This window comes from Marmota monax, unplaced genomic scaffold (genome assembly GCF_021218885.2).
Source record: "Marmota monax isolate L192 unplaced genomic scaffold, Marmota_monax_Labrador192_F-V1.1 WCK01_AAM20220418_F8-fsc00044, whole genome shotgun sequence".
Taxonomy (NCBI): domain Eukaryota; kingdom Metazoa; phylum Chordata; class Mammalia; order Rodentia; family Sciuridae; genus Marmota; species Marmota monax.
The window spans coordinates 5,597,770-5,615,931 of record NW_026695198.1 but is presented as its reverse complement, the minus strand read 5'-3'; the positions used below and the strand labels follow the sequence as shown (position 1 = coordinate 5,615,931).

Here is an 18,162-nt window from a genome sequence, read left to right as displayed (position 1 = left end):
CATTTTCTTTAGGTTCTTGGGATCCATGGAGCAATGATATTTCTGCACATCTTCCAGCATCAACTATCTCTTCAAAGCTTCATGTACATCCTCATGAAAGCAGTTTGAAGCTAGGGTCACACTTATCACCAAGGCAGAAAAGACTGAGAACTTTTCCTTGCCCAGAGACATTCTAGAATAGTAAAGACAATGACCACTTTTTCTGCTGCCCACTGAAATCCAGCTGTTCCTGTCCTCAGAGGGGACAATGGCTGAGCTTCAGAGCACTTCTCTTATGACAGTTGGGTAATGTCTAAGCTTCTCAGTCTGACACATACCTCCTGTGTGATCAATACATAACTGAGCCCAATCTTCTTTTGCTCCTGTGGGTCTTGAGAGGCAATAGAAAGTATGAAGCTTATGCTATCTGCTATGCCTCAAGAAATAAACTGTATAAATCAATTTAGGCTCTTATCTCCGTACCAGATAAATCAATAGCAGTGTAGTAAGCAAACTAGCAGCTGTCGTATACTGATTTTTTGACACTCTTTCTACAAGTGTTTGCATTATCTTTATTTGTAATAGCCCTAAATAAGAAACAACACATATGTCTTAAATGAAGAATAAACTGTAGTATAAACATTTAATAAAATACTGTTTTGCAATAAAAAGGGACAAATAATTGATATCATTCAACGACTTGGCAAGATCTCAAGGGTGTTATGCTTAGTGAAAAGAGACATTTGGAAAATGAAGCATACTGCAAGATTCCATGTACGTAAGTATCAAACTGACAAGTTGTAGTGATGGGGAAAGATGATGAGAAAGATCATGGTTCCAGGGATTAACACTGGTGAGAGTACAAATCTATAAAGAGGTAGCTTAAGGGAGTTATATAGTGATGATGGAAATGTTCTATATACCGATTGTGGTGTTGGTGCATGAAATCTCTATGTTTCATAGCATTGCATAGAACCCACACCCTACTGTACATGCACACAGAAACTGATGACATCTAAATGAGATTTATGCTTTAGTAAACAATTCTACATGTCCTGTTTTGGATAATATAGTTATGTAAGATGTTGTCATTTAGGTAAACGGAGGGAAGAGTCCATGGGATATCTTCATATTTTTTTTGTAAATTCTTACACATCTAATATTTCAAAATAAAAACATTTGCTCTATTTTCATAGTTTCATATTTCTGAAGTTTGATGCTCAAAAATAAATACATTGAAAAACTCATAAAGATTCATAAAATAATCAAATAAAGATTAATAAAATAATCATTTTAGTGAGAAGAAAAAGAAAATGAATAAAAATTAGATATGTAGCTGTAATACAATGATATAAGAAATAATCTGTGGGTTAAAAGAAAATTCTAATGTAAAAATCAGCAATTTTATTTTCTTCCTTTGGGAAAGCATTCTAAAATTTGCTTTTGTTCTAGACCATGTAGACAGAGGATATTTTCAAAAATTTTCTAAATACTATTTTTCGTTGTATATGTGTGACTGAATGTGCTTCTTTCCAGCTAATTCATTTTAAAAGATTATAAATTATCTAGCAATTGTGAATGCATTCTTTATTTTTTTCTTTATTGAACCCAGGGACACTTAACCACTGAGCCACATCCCCAGTCTTTTTTTTCTGTTTTATTTAGAAATAGGGTCTCACTGAGTTGCTCAGGGCCTTGATAAGTTGCTAAGGCTGGCTTTGAACTCCCAATCCTCCTGCCTTCGGAGTTGCTGGGATTACAGGCATGTGCCACCACACCCAGCATGAAGGCATCCCTTAATAGTTAAATTTCAAAATTGAAAGCTGATCCTAGAAAAATATTCATTTTACGTAATGGATGAATTAGCTTTTAAAAATACAGATTCTATCCAAATAGTGTCTTGGGTAAATTAACTAACATACCTCAGATACTTTCCATAAAAATAAACTACTTTGTTCTCTGTGGATGCAGTGGTAAAGTAATAGCTGTTTTAAGCTTGCTGGGATACACTCCATGTTCTCAGACTTGTTCTCTGACACCTCATCAGGATGCTTTTTACCTCTGTGATTTTATTTGTCATATCTAGGTTTCATCTACTAGTTGTTTGATTTTGCACAGAAAGTGATTTGTCTTTTCTTTTTCCTTTTGTGTCAAATCCAATGGAATAATCCTTAAATTTCTTTATAGCATTACCTTTCTGATTAATTACAAATTCTAACTGGTTTCCCTCTGACAGAATTCTTTCAACCATCAAGAATTTAATACTCAGGGAGTTCAACAATCAATAAGGTTAATAGAATGGCTTCCCCAAGTGTGAAATCCATCAAAATAAATAGGTTGTACTTCTTTAGATTAAAATTAGTCATCCAAATTTGAAGCCATTTATTAAGACTCTGATAATCCATATTTTTATAAATAGTTTTCATTAGTAGCAAACAAGATTTGAACATTACAACAGCACACCCAGGAAAGAGCCATCTACATCTAAATATATAAGACATTTTATTAGAAGAATTTCACTTTAATCAGATTTGAAAGCCTCTATAAGTTGACAAGCTGATTAAAGAGCTTTTGCAGGTCTATTTTCTGCAACTGGTGCAGAGCAGGCAATATGGAGAGGAAGATGGATGTCAAGTAGAGTGGAGGACTGACAAACTAGCACCATCACCAAGGGAGTTAATGTGCTAGGATCCATGAAGATGTCTTAAAAGCAATGTCTTCTCACATCTTTCACTTTGATGACATGGTTATTCTTCAGATAAGATGGTCTAAATATTCACCTGCCGCATGTAAGAAAAGCTGAGGGAGGATTCCATGTGAAAGTGGCTGCATTGCAACCTCGATGCTGCTTCATACCCGTGGGGTGTTTGTCCAGCCCCAAATAGACAGGCAACAACCGGAGTCACAGCAATGATTGGTGTCCCCACACCTGCCTACCAAGTGCAAAAGCAGCATCTGTGTTGTCCTACATCTGGTTTTCAAATATTGTGCAAAATGTGCCTGGTGAGCACCCTAAGTGAAAACCACAAGAAAGGGAAATCTGCAACATTTAGTTCAGAATGACACACTGACATTTGAAGATCCACTTGAGAAGGCGATTATAGAGAATATAGAAGAAAGGATATGATTCTTCAAATGCTAACGAGTTTACAAAATTTTTTCTCTAATGACTCACTCAGGTAAAAAAAAATTATTTTAACAATGCAAATGAATACATAGTTTTGCTTGTCAAAATCTATTATATCTGTGTAAGTAGTTTCAGGGCATTGATTACTTGGATGGATCTCAAAATCCCCAGGGATTATTTTGATTATGCAAAAATAAATCAATGAGAAATTTGAAGAAATAAAATATATGGTCCAAATAGTGACAATGAATTTTTAGGTAATATTTTCACCTTTTCTACCATCAGATGAACCATTTGAGGTGATTCTTTGCTATGGTAGCATTCACCATCCCACCAATCTACTTGTTAAGTCACACCTTAAAAACACAATGTGCTTCAAGGACAGAGTTGTATCTTTGTGGTATATTATAGTTATCTTAGGGATGCATCATTATGAAAGTTTTGATCAATTTAATAGTTCCGCCAACAGCAGATTTGCTCTTTTATTTTTAAATAGCACACTTTTTTTGTTTGTTCATTTTTGGCAATCAAACACAAGACCTCATATATGCTACATAAGTGCTCTGCCAGTGAACTATATCCACAGCCCAATACATTTGCTGTTGTTGATATGACTCCCTGTATTAAGCAGTGTTTTGATTTTTTCATAGTTACTGATTAATTATATTCTACCAATAGATATCTCTCATGAAGATTTCCTTTTTATAGGATGATTCTTAATATTTTTCTTATTAAACTTTAGGAAATTCAATTCATAAGGTATACTCTTGTGTACAGCGTCTTCTATAACATTGAGAATGAACACAAAAGAATGTAAGTTGAGGTGATGCACCTTACAGCCAGCTGATAATAAACATTTCAACTTCATTAGTTTCGATTTTAATGAGGATAACATATTTGAGAAAATATTTAGAGTAATTTGTGATCTCATTTGGAACTTATTTCCAATTGAACTACACACTATTACTTTGGAGAATTCATTTTTGTTCTTTCTAATTTTTTTTAGCTTATGAGAGATTAGTTATCATGAGAATATAAACAACAATGGAAAGTTGACTTATTTTTACTTAATCTCAAACTTACCATCGTTCTTTTTTTCAGTTATATCCTTTATACTACTGATGAAGATAACTGTTGAAGTAAAACATTATTTTTCAATTTTCTTGGATAAATATTCACTTATCCTCCAAAGCATAGTAGATCAAACTCCTTATCCACTGTAAATTATTTTCATAGTAAGTAGTCAAGGTTCACTTTCAAATTTAATTTTCATCACAAAAATCCAAGGCAGTTATATTCTTATGGGTCCTTATGTGTCTTTATGCTAATAAAGACATGATTATTCAATGCATATCCCTGGTCAATGTAATTTTGAAGAGTTAACTCTTCCTATTGTTTACCTGTACTATTTGCAAAGACAAATCACATTTCATGTTTTATTTTTGCTTTATCTTAAGGACATATCAGAAACTCCTAAAAAAGAGTGAAATTAGGGATCTGCAAATTAAATCAGAAATGAGAAGCCCCACATACCTATAGAACAGGCTAAAATTCAGTGCAGGTAAGGATATGGATCAAGAGGAACTAGTATTCATTGTTGGTGAGAATGTAAAAATAGCATAGCCACTCTGAAAAATGGTATTGGCAGAGTCTTATAAAATTAAACAGATGCCCACTGAACTGTGAATTTAATTCCTTGGAGTTTACCCATACATGTTAAATACATGTTTCTAAACAAAACTTAAACAACCCTTTGAATCCAAAAAATATTTACTGTGACATTTTACTTAAATGAAGCTCATATTTTAAGAGCTTGTGTCCTTCCTTCTCTCCAAGTTTTGTCATGTTAAGTTTCCAATGTAGTGGGAACTATAGAGTTGTAAGACTTTTATGGTCGGTCTCTTTTCCTGCTTAGCATAGCAATTAGGTGTAGCTCCATCTGTCAATCAGTGGGAAAGGATCATAAAATCACAAAATGCTTTATTGGTTAGTGATCCTTAGAACATGTGGGATTTACGACATAGTATTTAGTTCATGTCTAGAAAACTCTAAAGTTGTCTGAAGCTATCTCTGGCAGAGGCAGGTATGCTCCAAGATACAGAGCAAAGGTAGCTGTAAAACATTTTTGGACATACATCAGGAAGATATTTTGAGAAGTGATCACAAAGAAAAAAGAAGGACTGACCATAATGAAATTAAAAAAAAAATGTAAGGTGAATAACATCATGACCAAGTGGATTTAACCCATTGGTAAAAAGATGTTTCAACATTTCAAAATGAATGCTATTGAATATGAAAATCATAATATCATTTTAATAATGTAGGAATGGTCTATTATAACAACAACTATTCATTCATGATAAAGATTCTCCACAAACTTGGAATTAATGAGAACTTGTTTAATCCAATTTAAGGGAATTAGCAAAAACTTATAGCTTTTAAAACACTTATTAGCAATAGCTTGAATCAAGGCAAGGATGTCTACTCGCATCAAGGCTCTTTGATTTTAAACTAGAATGTCTAACCTTTGTAACATGAAAAAAAAGTTTAAATTAAAATTTCAGAATAGAAAGGAGAAAAAACCCTGCATTACAGATGACAGAATTGTCTATACAGAAAATACTGAATCTAGAAACAGAATTTTCAAATTAATAAATGAATTTAGGAAGTCTTCAAGTTACAAGTTCATTTATATTGTATATATAAGTAAGAAACCATTGTCAATTGAAATATAAAGATTACTATCCATAAATCACCAAAACTTGATATCAAACAGTAAAATGTGTATGTTATATATTGAAAATCCAAAGTACAAATAAAAGCAACGAAACAAGACTTAAGTTAATGCAGGGATATACATTGCTCTTGGATAGGAATAGGCAGTAATACAAAGATGTGAATTTTCCCCAAGTTAATCTGTACTTCAACATAATTATAATCTAAGTCAGAAGAAATCTTTGTTGAATTTGACCTGATGATTCTAAAGTTTATTTTGAAATTCAGAGGAGCTAGATTATTCAAAACAATTTTGAAAAGTGGAGTCAAAGAGAGAAATAATTCCAAGAGTTACTATGCAGTTTCATTAATTGAAAGATGTAGCATTTGAGAAAGTTAGACAGAGATAAATGAAAAAGAATAGTTGACAAGTAGACCCATACACATATAATCATTAAATTTTTGCCAAAGACACAAAGATAATTCAATAGTGAGAAGAGCATTTTCACAAATGTTACTGGCACAATTGGATGTCCATAGGCCAAAGAAAAAAAATATCTATATAAAAATAGTTTAAAGTGAAGAAATATGTATGTAAAAGTGAATCCTAAAATACAAAACTTATAGAAATTAATGTAAGAGAAAAATTTTGAGGTTAAGAAAATATTCCTAAAATATACATTTTGTTTAATGACAAAAATCAATAAAAGAAAAGTTATGAATTACGTTTATGTTAAGAATATCTGTTCTTGAGACCTTTCTAAGAGAACGTAAAATATGGCTAGAAAATATTTGAGAGAAAATATTTGCAAACCACCTCGTTCATATAGACAACTTGTACTCAGATTATGAAATTTCTCAATACTCATTTAGAAAAACAATGTAATTTAAGAAAAAAAAGGAGAATATTGTTTAATGAGTTGAAGAGGCACTACACCAGAAAAAAAATAATCATTGTATGACAAATTCAAATATAAAAAGATGATCAATCACCGGGCATGGTGGTACACACCTGTAATCCCAGTGGCTTGAGAGGTGGAGGCAAGATCACAGTCTCAAAGCCATCCTCAGTAACTTGGCGAGGCCCTGAGCAGCTTAATAAGACCCTGTCTGTAAATAAAATATTTTTTAAAAGGCTGGGGATGTGGCTCAGTATGTAAGCACCTCTGGGCTCAATCCCTGGTACAAAAAAAAAAAAATGATGCTCAACACTTCAACCTTATTAGTCATAGGGAGATGTGAGTTTATATTACATTGGGATATATACATTTACTCACTTCTAGAATGTCTTAGAGAGCTCACAATAGTAAATGGTGATGAGGATCTGAAGTAATTTATACTTTCAAACATTGCTTCAAGAATATTGTGACAAGGGTAAACAGTACAGCTATCTTAGCAATTGATGTAGCGGATTCTCATACAGTTAAACATGCACTTTCCATAGGGTGTAGTCATCCCCTTTCTAGTAATTTAACAATGCAAAATACACTTCTGGGTTCACAGAAGATCTTGTATGTTAATGTTTACAGTGACTTTATTTGTAGTCACCAAAACCTGGAAATGAACCTCAAGCAAACTACTCTTCAACCAGGGAAAGAATGGGTAATCCGAAGCACATCCATTCAATACATTGCTTCCCAGTAATGTACTGGGAAAAACAGTCACAAACACTGTGAGTGCATCTCCAAAGCTTCCACTAAGTGAAACAAGCTAATCTCAAAGGATGACAACTGTGTGTGTAATTTTGAAAGGGAAAAAGGGAACTATGGGAACAGAGAAGGAAAAATGGATCAGTAGTCAACAGGGATTGGGGTAAGAAAAGGTGTTGTGTGCAAAGTAACATTGAGTTATTCATAGGTGAGGGTAAATTTTCTAAATCTTGATCTTGGTGGTGATCCACAATCATTCATTTATCAAAATTCACAGAATTGTATTCTAAAGCAGGTGATTTCTTTTGTATCCAAAATTTGACATTTTTATGTAAGCTTTTCCAAATATAAAGAATATATACATAATTCCCCATTATAGTAACAAGTAGCTCTTTCAAATAGTATAAATTCTGTTAGAAATATTTTATAGTCATTACTCAATTTAAGTTTTATCAACTTTTTGTTAATATTGTTCATATGTTTTCCTGTTTATTTATTTTAAATTACATTTTTATTAGATTACTTTTAATTTTTTTTTAAAATATATGTTTTTTACATGGACACAATGCCTTTATTTTATTCATTTTTATTTTTATGTGGTGCTGAGTATTGAACTCGGTGCCTCAAGCGGGCTAGGAAAGAGCTTTACCACCGAGCCACAATCCCAGCCCCTTTTTAAAATTTTTGTGAACCTATGTTTTCACAATCATTCAGTTGCTTGGCAAATACCCTACAACTTTAGCCCAAGTATTATTATCTGCCTACTTGTACATCAACTTATAATTTTTTGTATCTACATAAACAAAGATATTTATAGAACAACATTCAACTAAAATAAGTTGTTAATAGTGAAATTCAATATAATATCTCTTTTTTGGTACCAGGGATTGAACCCAGGGGTGCTTAACCACTGAGCTGTATCTCCAGTCCTCTTTAATTTTTACTTTGAGGCAGGGTCTTGCTAAGTTGCTTAGGGCCCTGCTATGTTACTGAGGCTGATCTCAAACTTGCAATCTTCCTGCCTCAGACTCCTGAGCTGCTAGGATGATAGCTCTCATTTTAGATTATTTTTAATCATTTACATTATCTATAATGGTCATGTATTCTTTTTTATTGAGGTTTGTTTTTGTTTTATTTTTTTAAAACAAAAAAACTTCAACAAAAGCGAGAGATGGTTAAAATGTTCATTTAGTAAGAATGATACAGATATCAGAATTGTTCTAAAATGTTTTCTAAGAGCACCATGACACTGCAATGACCTGAAAGACAATTGTGGTCTTGTAGGGTATAAAGTGATGAACTACTTCTCAATTACTAATGACAAGATAATAATGTCCTCTCAGCTCAGTCCCCGAAATATAGATTCAGCTTCTAATGGACCATTATAAGGATATCAAAGTTGTCATGCTTTCAAAATCATAACTCCTAGGTTGTTTAAGTAATTTGGCAAATAGCATCTTTCTTCAATCTTTGGTGTCTTTTAAAGGTCAGATATCAAGCCTTCATAAATATTGATGAACCTGAACAGATTGTGTTCAAATGATGTGCACTTTTTTCGTAGACAGGTCATCTCTTTCCTCTTTTATTGCAGTTAAGTCTCTCAGGATCATGGGTTAAACATACATCAACTTAAGACTCAAACCCAAAGAAGTAAAAACACAAAAGAGTAGTAAAAAAATTTGTTTTTATTTTCCTGTATACTTCATTAAAAAAGGTACAGTTTTATTAGTAGTACATTAATTAACTGAAAGAATGAAGTGACAAGTTTTTGTCACAGATATTAATTTACATTTTACAAACATCCACCAAAACAATTAAAAATGAAATAAATATATTTACATTTTGTATTTCTGATATTTCCATTGCATTTTGATATGTATAAAATATATAATATTTATAATATTTTATTTATCTTTAAAAGTAAATTATAATGTGCAAAGAAGTGACATGATGATTTTAAAGTAGTAGGTAATAAGAATAAATCATAAACATCAATTTTAGAGGTATGGATAAAGCGATTCCTTAAGGAGAGCTCATGAATACAGCATTATTAATAGTAGCAAAAATGTTTATTCTTAATACTGGAACATCGACACTTACCTTAAAAAGTTAAGCACAAGATTGTCCTTGTGCTTTTAAAGCTTCTCACACACTGCTGATTTCTAGCAGTAATTCTAAATTATTGTTAGGATTATTACTTTTCCTCCATAATAAATCAGGCTTCCCTTACATCCAGCATTCAACAGAGACAAAGTTTATGAACAAGCTTTGTCACTGTAAATGAGAGAAATGTGGATCCATAAACTAATGCACCCAAAGGAAAATTGCTCCGCTTGCATGAAGATGCTCTCTCTGCTTGCTAATATGGACCTGGCCTTTGTTGCCAAGGAAATGAGTTTTGTCTTGCTGAATGACAGTTTTATGAGTGAAGATTTTAAAACAAGAAGTTGGCACATGCCTGAAATATGGGGAAGAAATGCCTAGCTGAATGTTCTCCCTTTAAAACTAAGGTTGAATGGAAATAAAAACATTGTGGCAAGTATTGGGGAAGACTTTACGTTTATATTATCTCTTATAATATTTTAAAATAAATACTTGTTCCAATATAACAAATTTAAAGCATACCTGATTTAATGATCTGATTGGTTATTTTTTCATCAGGCATAAGACATTATTATTTTAGTTAACGATTTTCAAATGATTTTGAACTCCCTTCTTTGACCTATGCACCTGTAATAGTCTCCTTTAAGCTCATACTACGTCGTACACTGCAATGAACCATTTAAAGATTACCCTGAACACGCACACACCCACACTGGAGCCCATAACACACGTGCACATACAAACATACCTACATATACCAAGGCACTGGAGGGGTTCACACATAATGAAGCCTTCTATTGTTAAAATTTGGCCAATGTACAAACCAGGTGTTATAAATGAATCTCATGCATCTAAGCCTAAATTTCATGAGACATAGAAATTTGTATTTTTGTTCAGCTTTCTCAGTCAAGTTGTCCAAGTCATAATAAATAACAATAGTTAATCACACTGAAAATAAAACATGAAATACCAATTGCCAAATTAATGAAAATCAGAATAGTATTTTCTTATTGGTGGTTATTTCATGATTATTCATATTAAATGGCAATTTAGGCCTGTTTTTTTATTAATAGTGTCAAAACTAACAACAATAAAGATATGGGATAAATTTTAATTCAAAGTACAATTTACAATGTGACTTAAAGCATATTAAGTCAATATATACTAAACATATGCTTTTAATTTAATTTGTGGTCAGCATTTTATCTCGTATATATGTATACATATGCACACACATATACACAGATATATGTGTGTGCATGTGTGCTAATGGTGGACAAAGACAAAACTCCTATATATTTCAGTGTACAACTTGCCTATCATCATCTATATGAGCACGAGATAGATTTTCCTGACACAACAAAGGATATTTACTTATTTTTTTGCATTTTAAAATGGGATTTTTATAAAAATTTGAAATGATTCTTACTTATTCTATAACTCATATAAAGTTTAAAAATTTGCTTTTCTTATTTTTCTTTTTAGATGACCAGCACATTTCCTGTGGAATCAACACCTGATCTTCCTGCTGTGGGCACACTGGGGTCACCTCAATATGAGGCATATTGCAATTTAATTCTAGTTAGTAGCAGAAGTTCTATTGTGAGCCATCTGCCACTGCTTAGAATCTGAAGGTGGACACTTCTCTCTACTTTTCCCCGGGCTTCAAATTTTATTATGCCTATTGTATTTGATCAATATATGAGCAGTAAATCCAATGTGCTATCCTCATTGTAGATATTAATTCAGTTTTATGGTCAAAATAAATTCTATTAAGACATTATTATATTTATCACAGTTCTTTTGATAAAGTATCTTAGATCTAAGTTAACTTTTTCTCATATCCAATTATCCACCTTCACTTTTTCTTTTCCATTTAATATATTTAAGAATTATCAGATACAAAGTTAATTAATAAATTTCTAATGACACTGAAAACAGTGATGACTTTTTTTAATTCAATGGATGTTTGTCCTTTAAACAATTGTTTGTCTCATTCCTGAGTGACACATTTTCTCCTATTAAAAATAAAAAAAAAGAAAAGTAAACCATTTTTTTAGATGCTTGGTAATTTTAAGAGGAAACATTAAGTGTTTCATAGGGTACAGGTGTGTTAATTAAAAATTTAATTTTTAACTATCAAATAAGCAGCTTATAGTTTAAAAGCAGGCGTCAATAAAGCTATAGTGAAGGACAGGGAGTGTTTTTCACTTTCCACAACTGGACTCTTGAGTTGTGGGTGTGTACCTCCAATGCTTTCAAATTTTCAGCTCTGCACTTTTAAAATTCTAAAACAAGACAACCAAAATAACCTGCGTAATTTCATGACATAGATATAAATTTTAAATTTAATTTTCAAATCTCACCTTATGTTCTCATAAAATATTGCTCCAATGGAAAACTATTGTATAGCTAACATAGTTAATAGCTTTGAGACTGCTTTGTAAGGATTTTTTTCAGTCCATGATTGGTAGAGTTAGGGTTACAAAGAATTTCTCTTACATCATATTTGTTGACATTATTTTCTCTACAAAAGTTCTTAGGGTCACTGAAAATTTATGAAACTGTAATTTGATAATAAATCTCCTTAGGTAAAATATAAATCTGTTTAAAATGAAGGAACGAACAAAGAGATTCACAAATGTTTTCATCATACATAATCAAATTAATACATTTTGGCATATTTGGTGGATACTGGCAAATTTATAAAACATTTTCAATAACATTGATTCGAGGGAGACACAGTTCATTTCACATTGTGCCCGTCATAGGTCAATGTAATTATCCTTATGCAGTTCTTGAGGGTATTTTACAACAAGATAAAGAAAATCAGAGTGCCAGTGCAGAATCGTGGAGGGAGAATACAAGGAGAAATTTACATTAGCAAATTAAAGTGCTTCTCTCTTTGATGATTTTTTTTTTTTTTTGCATGCTCCTTGCTGTCATTTTTGTTTTTTAGCCTCTTTACACTCATAATACAATGACAGGGCAAGGGGTTCATGATCTGGCCCAATATGTATTTGTCATACAAAATAATCTAAAATACAGAAATAACCATTTAATTGTTATTTTTATTTATAGGTAGCTTACAACTTTTTTATATTATTTACATACATCTTCATACCATTCATTTCTTGATCTTCACATTTGGTGAAAGCAGTATGTGGATACACATCAACCAAGTGAGAGCAGGCTGTCTTGTTCATCTAGGATTACTTACACATGCCTTCCAGAATAGAAATGCATTTGAGATGAGTCATGACCATCTTTTTTTTTCTGCTGAAACTTCAATCTGATTCCATTGTTGACTTGGTGATATCATGGTCTCTCCAGGGAGTAAAATGATGAATATGTTTAGTCTGTTTATCTAGTTGGGGTAACTGTCAGTTTGGAAATCAGTATGTCAAGTTGTGTACTTTGCTTTGCTTGTAGTAGCAGAGCTGGCAGCAGCAGAAGCAGTAGCCTGATTGCCTAAAAATAGAGGGTCCAAACAAGCTACTTTGGCAGCAAAGAATGAATGAATGCAGTGAAGAACAGCAAATAAATTTGAAAATTCCAGCTCCTAAAAAGGAAAGAGAAATAAAAGAGCTAAAACGGAAATAAAATTCATTGAAAAATTGGGAAAATTAGGCATTTTTCAATTGCAATAAAAATTCCTTGAATCAATAATATTTTATGCATGAAAGGTAATTTATAATGTAGATATTTTTGGTCAGTATGTAATATCCTATTATAGATATATTGAAAACATTGTGGGAAAAAGTTGGGAAGATTAAGTATTCTCATCACCCATGTATGTAATTTCAGGATTGATAAACACTGAATAGAAATATATCTCACAAGGTTGGGTTTTACTCTTCATAATAGATTTTAAAAGATGATATCAGGGGCGGGGATGTGGCTCAAGTGGTAACGCACTCGCCTGGCATACACAGGGCAGGGCGCTGGGTTCAATCCTCAGCACCACATTAAAATAAAATAAAGATGTTGTGTCCACCAAAAACTAAAAAATAAATATTAAAAAATTCTCTCTCTTTAAAAAAATGTGATATCATAAATATTTTTGTGACAAACCAACATTAGTCTCATAAATATATTTTAATTCCAAGAGGTTTGAGAGGTTTGAGAGAAGACTAGTACATTTATACGCTTAATAAAGTTAATATGAATGAAGCACTTACCACAATAAAGATAACTAATGGATAATAAACCATGAAATTATGGATAAATTTTCTGTTTTTTCATTATATACTCTTAATAAAGGATGCACAATTACAATTCATTCACCCACTACTTATAGTGTTTGTAATTTATAGTATGTGGCAGTAGAAAATAATACAAAATAGGGAGTCAATTAGAAATCATTAAAGCATCTCTTATGTAACATAGTTATTTAAATAAAACAATTCACCCAGGAATTTTTTTCATGTCATTAAATAGAAGCTAAGAAAAGCATAGTGTGTATTCATAGACCTGCATGATGTTGCAGATAAAACTATGTTGCCTTAGTAATTCCTTTCAGACCTTCAGGATTTCTTAGCTAGTGGCCTATGGCAAATAGTGATTTATTTTAGAAAATAGCCAAGACTATTTATTTAACTATTTTGATTGTCTAAAATTCTTCCATCAAAAATCATTTTACTAACTCCACCAAAATTTAGGAGCTTTTTTTTCATTTATCCACTCCAGGAGTACGGATGATGCTATTTGTAACCTGAAAGGTTTCCTCTTGCCTTTACTCACTCACCCAGGAATCCCTCCATTCATACTGTCATTCTTTGTGCAGCCAGCTTAATTCCCACACAGATAGATACTTTCTGTGTTAACCCATTCTAAGTTCACCTGATATAAAAAATGGTTGAAAAGTCTTGGGACATAGAAGATAACCTTGGAACACGCAATTCATTCTAGGTGAGGAGGAGAATGTTGTTAAATGTTACAACTAGGCAAAAGTACTGTAACAAATAACATTTTTTCAAAGTCATTCTATTCCATCTTTATTAAATTGGAGAATATACTTTGTTTACCAAAAAATCCCAGATGTCCAAATATCAAGGTTTTTTTTTACATAGAAATTAAGGTTTTTAATTTTTCTTTCCTTGTCAATTAGTTATCAATAACTTAATGTTCATTGAGACTTTGAATTTTTTACACCATTCTTGGGAGGATGGTCGACAAAAAACAAACAAGTAATTAGAAGATAAAGCAAGAGATTTAAAGTTGGCCTTGGATCCAGTGCCAACTCATCTTTCCTCTGCCTCAGTAGCCAGCTTGGGCAAGTGCACGCTTTCCTAGGGCATCAGTGATCACCTCCAGGCAAATCTATAACAGTGAGTTACTACTCTTTTACTCATTTCTAGTGAATTTTAAAGCTACATTTCTGTCCATCTGTGAAATATCCACAGAGGGTTTCCACAAAGTTATGCACTATAAACGTTCAATTAGTTTTTTTTTTTTTTTTAAATCTTGATCAACTCTGTGAATCTCATTAGGTAAAAGCTAGCTCCAAATTTTAAGTGCTCATTCATCCATTCATTCAAGACATGTTTTCAGAGAGCTTCCTACACATTCATTACTTTCTTTTGATGAAAAATATAGCAGCGAACAAAACAGAAAACAAACAAAGAAACAAAACAAAACAGATGGGAGTTAGCATTCTTGTGATGGGAGAAAAAAATAGGGAAATAAATAAATATCATATAATTAAGCATGCATCTGGAGACTAACATGCTAAGTGAAATAAGCCAGTCCCCAAAACACCAAAGGTCAAGTGTTTTCGCTGTTACGAGGAAGCTAAATCACAATAAAGGGAGAGGGAAGAAGAAAAAAGAAATTCAGTATATTAGAAAAGGGGGATAGGAATTAGAAAGAGAGTAAAATGAATCAGACATAATTTTCCTATGTACATATATAAAAATACCTAGGTGAATTCCACCATCAAGCCCACCCGCAAGAATGGCGATCTAATTAGAATAAGATATATTTCATGCTTATATAATTTTATCAAAATGGATTCTATTCTCATGTATACCTAAAAAACAAATAAAAACAAATTAATATAACATCAGAATGTGCTATGTTCAGTCAAGGAAATAAGGCGGGACATTGAGTAAATATTATGTTAGGGGCCATGGGACAAGAAAACCACAATGTCATGTGAGCAAAACCTGAAGGAAGAAATAAAAAGAATGAAACATTTTGATATTTCTCAGAAAATATTCTAGGCAGAAGAAATATGATTTCAAAGATCCTGAGGTAGATACATTCTATTCTAGGAGAGCTTAAGGAAAAACAAGGGTCACTATAGGTAGAATGCAGTAGTTAGTGAGTAATAGGTAGGAATAAAATTCAAAGGAAGAAAGAGGAGAGGAAGAGGAGAAATATTTTGAATTTATGGTGGGTTATCACAGTATTAAAGAATTTTGACTTAAAAATGTTTTACTTAATGATTTATTAATTTCAGTATAAATTTGGAAGAATCTGTATCAGTTTCAGTTCTTTTTACGGTTTTAGAATGTATCCCCGAAGAATATAAGGGTAGACTATTGCATACTAATTTCCCAAACCTTTGAGAAAGATTCTTGATTCTGCACAAAGATCCATTTCTCTGCTCTATTTAAGGAAAAAGACTTCTCCAAAGGGATAGTTTCTAGTCTCTACTTCCTTTCCTAAATCTTTCAAGAACTCATTCCTATGAATATATTGCTTCTTCTTCTCCACAAAAATTTATATCATAAAGTATAATTAAAAAATCTGTTAAGAGTAACAACATGTAAGGCAGAGGATACATGTGATAGAAGGAAGATGAGTTAATTTGTGATGAATAGATTTGCTTTTTAATAAAAATTCTAAATAATTTCTAGGTATTGATTTAGGCATATTATCGGTAATTTTCTTACTCCTCAGAAAATTCTAATGACTTTTTGAGTCCACTGTAAGGACAACCAACAGTATCATTCAGTGACTCCAATAATTTAGTCACCATCTACATTTTCATACCTTCTTCACACAGTTTCACAGTCATAAAACAATCAGAGAATAATTAAAGTATAAATCATCTCTTCTAATAGTGTAAACAGAACATTAAAATCATTGGGAAATTCACATTTTATCAATTCCTTGACTAATAACACTATTATTTTTCCCTTCTGACTTTTGATTTCAAGACTTTCTTTTCCCTATCACAAGCTTCTCTTTCATTTCCATTACGATCCTCATCCCCTATTCAAGGTCAATGTATTTTCAATATTCTTCATTAATTCACAGTCAACACACACACAAAAAAATCTCCATCACCCCCCCACACACACACACACACCACACACACACACATTGCTTCTTTCTTCTGCATGCCACAAGTCACAGTCAAATTTACCTATGCCATTAATGTGTAAGTTAATATGATATCTATCTTGACAACCCCCTTATGTATCAATCATTTTTCCCCACAATACTCGCATGAAAATAAAATTTACATGCTATAAAATTCACCTATTTGAATCCTTGGAAAACTGAGAATGGAACTACCATTTGACCCAGCTATCCCATTCCTCAGTCTATACCCAAAGGACTTAAAAACAGCATAACATATGGACACACCCACATCAATGTTTATCAATGCTATAGCAGCACAATTAACAATAGCTAAACTGTGGAACAACCTAGATGCCCTTCAGTAGATGAATGGATAAAGACAATTTGGTATATATACACAATGGAATTCAATTCAGCATTAAAAGAGAATAAAATTATGGCATTTTCAGGTAAACAGATGGAGCTGGAGAATATAATGCTAAGTGAAATTAACCAACCCCCCCCCCAAAACACAAATGCCAAATGATTTCTTAAATCAAAGAATGCTGATCCATAATATGCTGTTTGGAGGGGGCATGGGAGGATTATATGAACTCTAGATATGGCAAAGGGGAAAAGGAGAGGTAGGGAAAGAGAGCGGTCATAGGGGTAGAAAAGACAGTGGAACGCTATGGTCATCATTATCCTAAATACGTGTATTAAGACAAGAAGGATGTGACTAGTTTATGTACAACCAGAGATATAAAAAATTATGCTTTATATGTATAATATGAATTGTAATGCATTCTGTTGTCATATATAACAAATTAAAATTTTAAAAAATTTAAAAAAATTAATAAAAAAATAAAACAGAACAGAAGAAAAAATATTTACCTATTTGAAACATTTCATGGGTTTCAGTATATTTACATAGTTGCGTAAACATCACCATTATCAAACTTCAGAAATTTTGTATGATTCAAAAATATCTTATTGTAAATCACACTCCATTTCCCTTGTTTCTAGTTCCTGATAACCATAAATATCTTTATCTATAGATCACCTTGTTCTGGACATAAATAATTTCATACAAATAAGATCTTTGGTGATTGCCTAGATTTATTTAACATGATCTATTTCAAGGTTCATCTTTGTAGTAACAGGCACTATTACTTCAGTTCTAATTATTGCTGAAAAATATACCCTTATGTAATATAGCTCATTTTTTCCTCCCTTCATCATTTTTTGAATATTTAGCTTATTTCCACTTTTTGTGTTTTTTCATTTTTCTTGATT

General features: G+C 32.1%; 1 protein-coding gene across 4 annotated transcripts in view; it reads right to left on the bottom strand.

Annotated features, from left to right (window-relative positions):
- Positions 1–9,335: 9,335 nt before the first annotated feature.
- The window catches only part of Sntg1 (syntrophin gamma 1), an 828,698-nt gene continuing 819,871 nt past the window's right edge, over positions 9,336–18,162 (bottom strand). For all 4 annotated transcript variants that reach the window (XM_058574019.1, XM_058574018.1, XM_046428541.2 and 1 more), the window contains one exon: positions 9,336–13,135. In XM_058574019.1, coding sequence (XP_058430002.1) covers positions 12,977–13,135 — 159 coding nt within the window. In that variant the 3' untranslated portion in view covers positions 9,336–12,976. The remainder of the gene's footprint in view (positions 13,136–18,162) is intronic.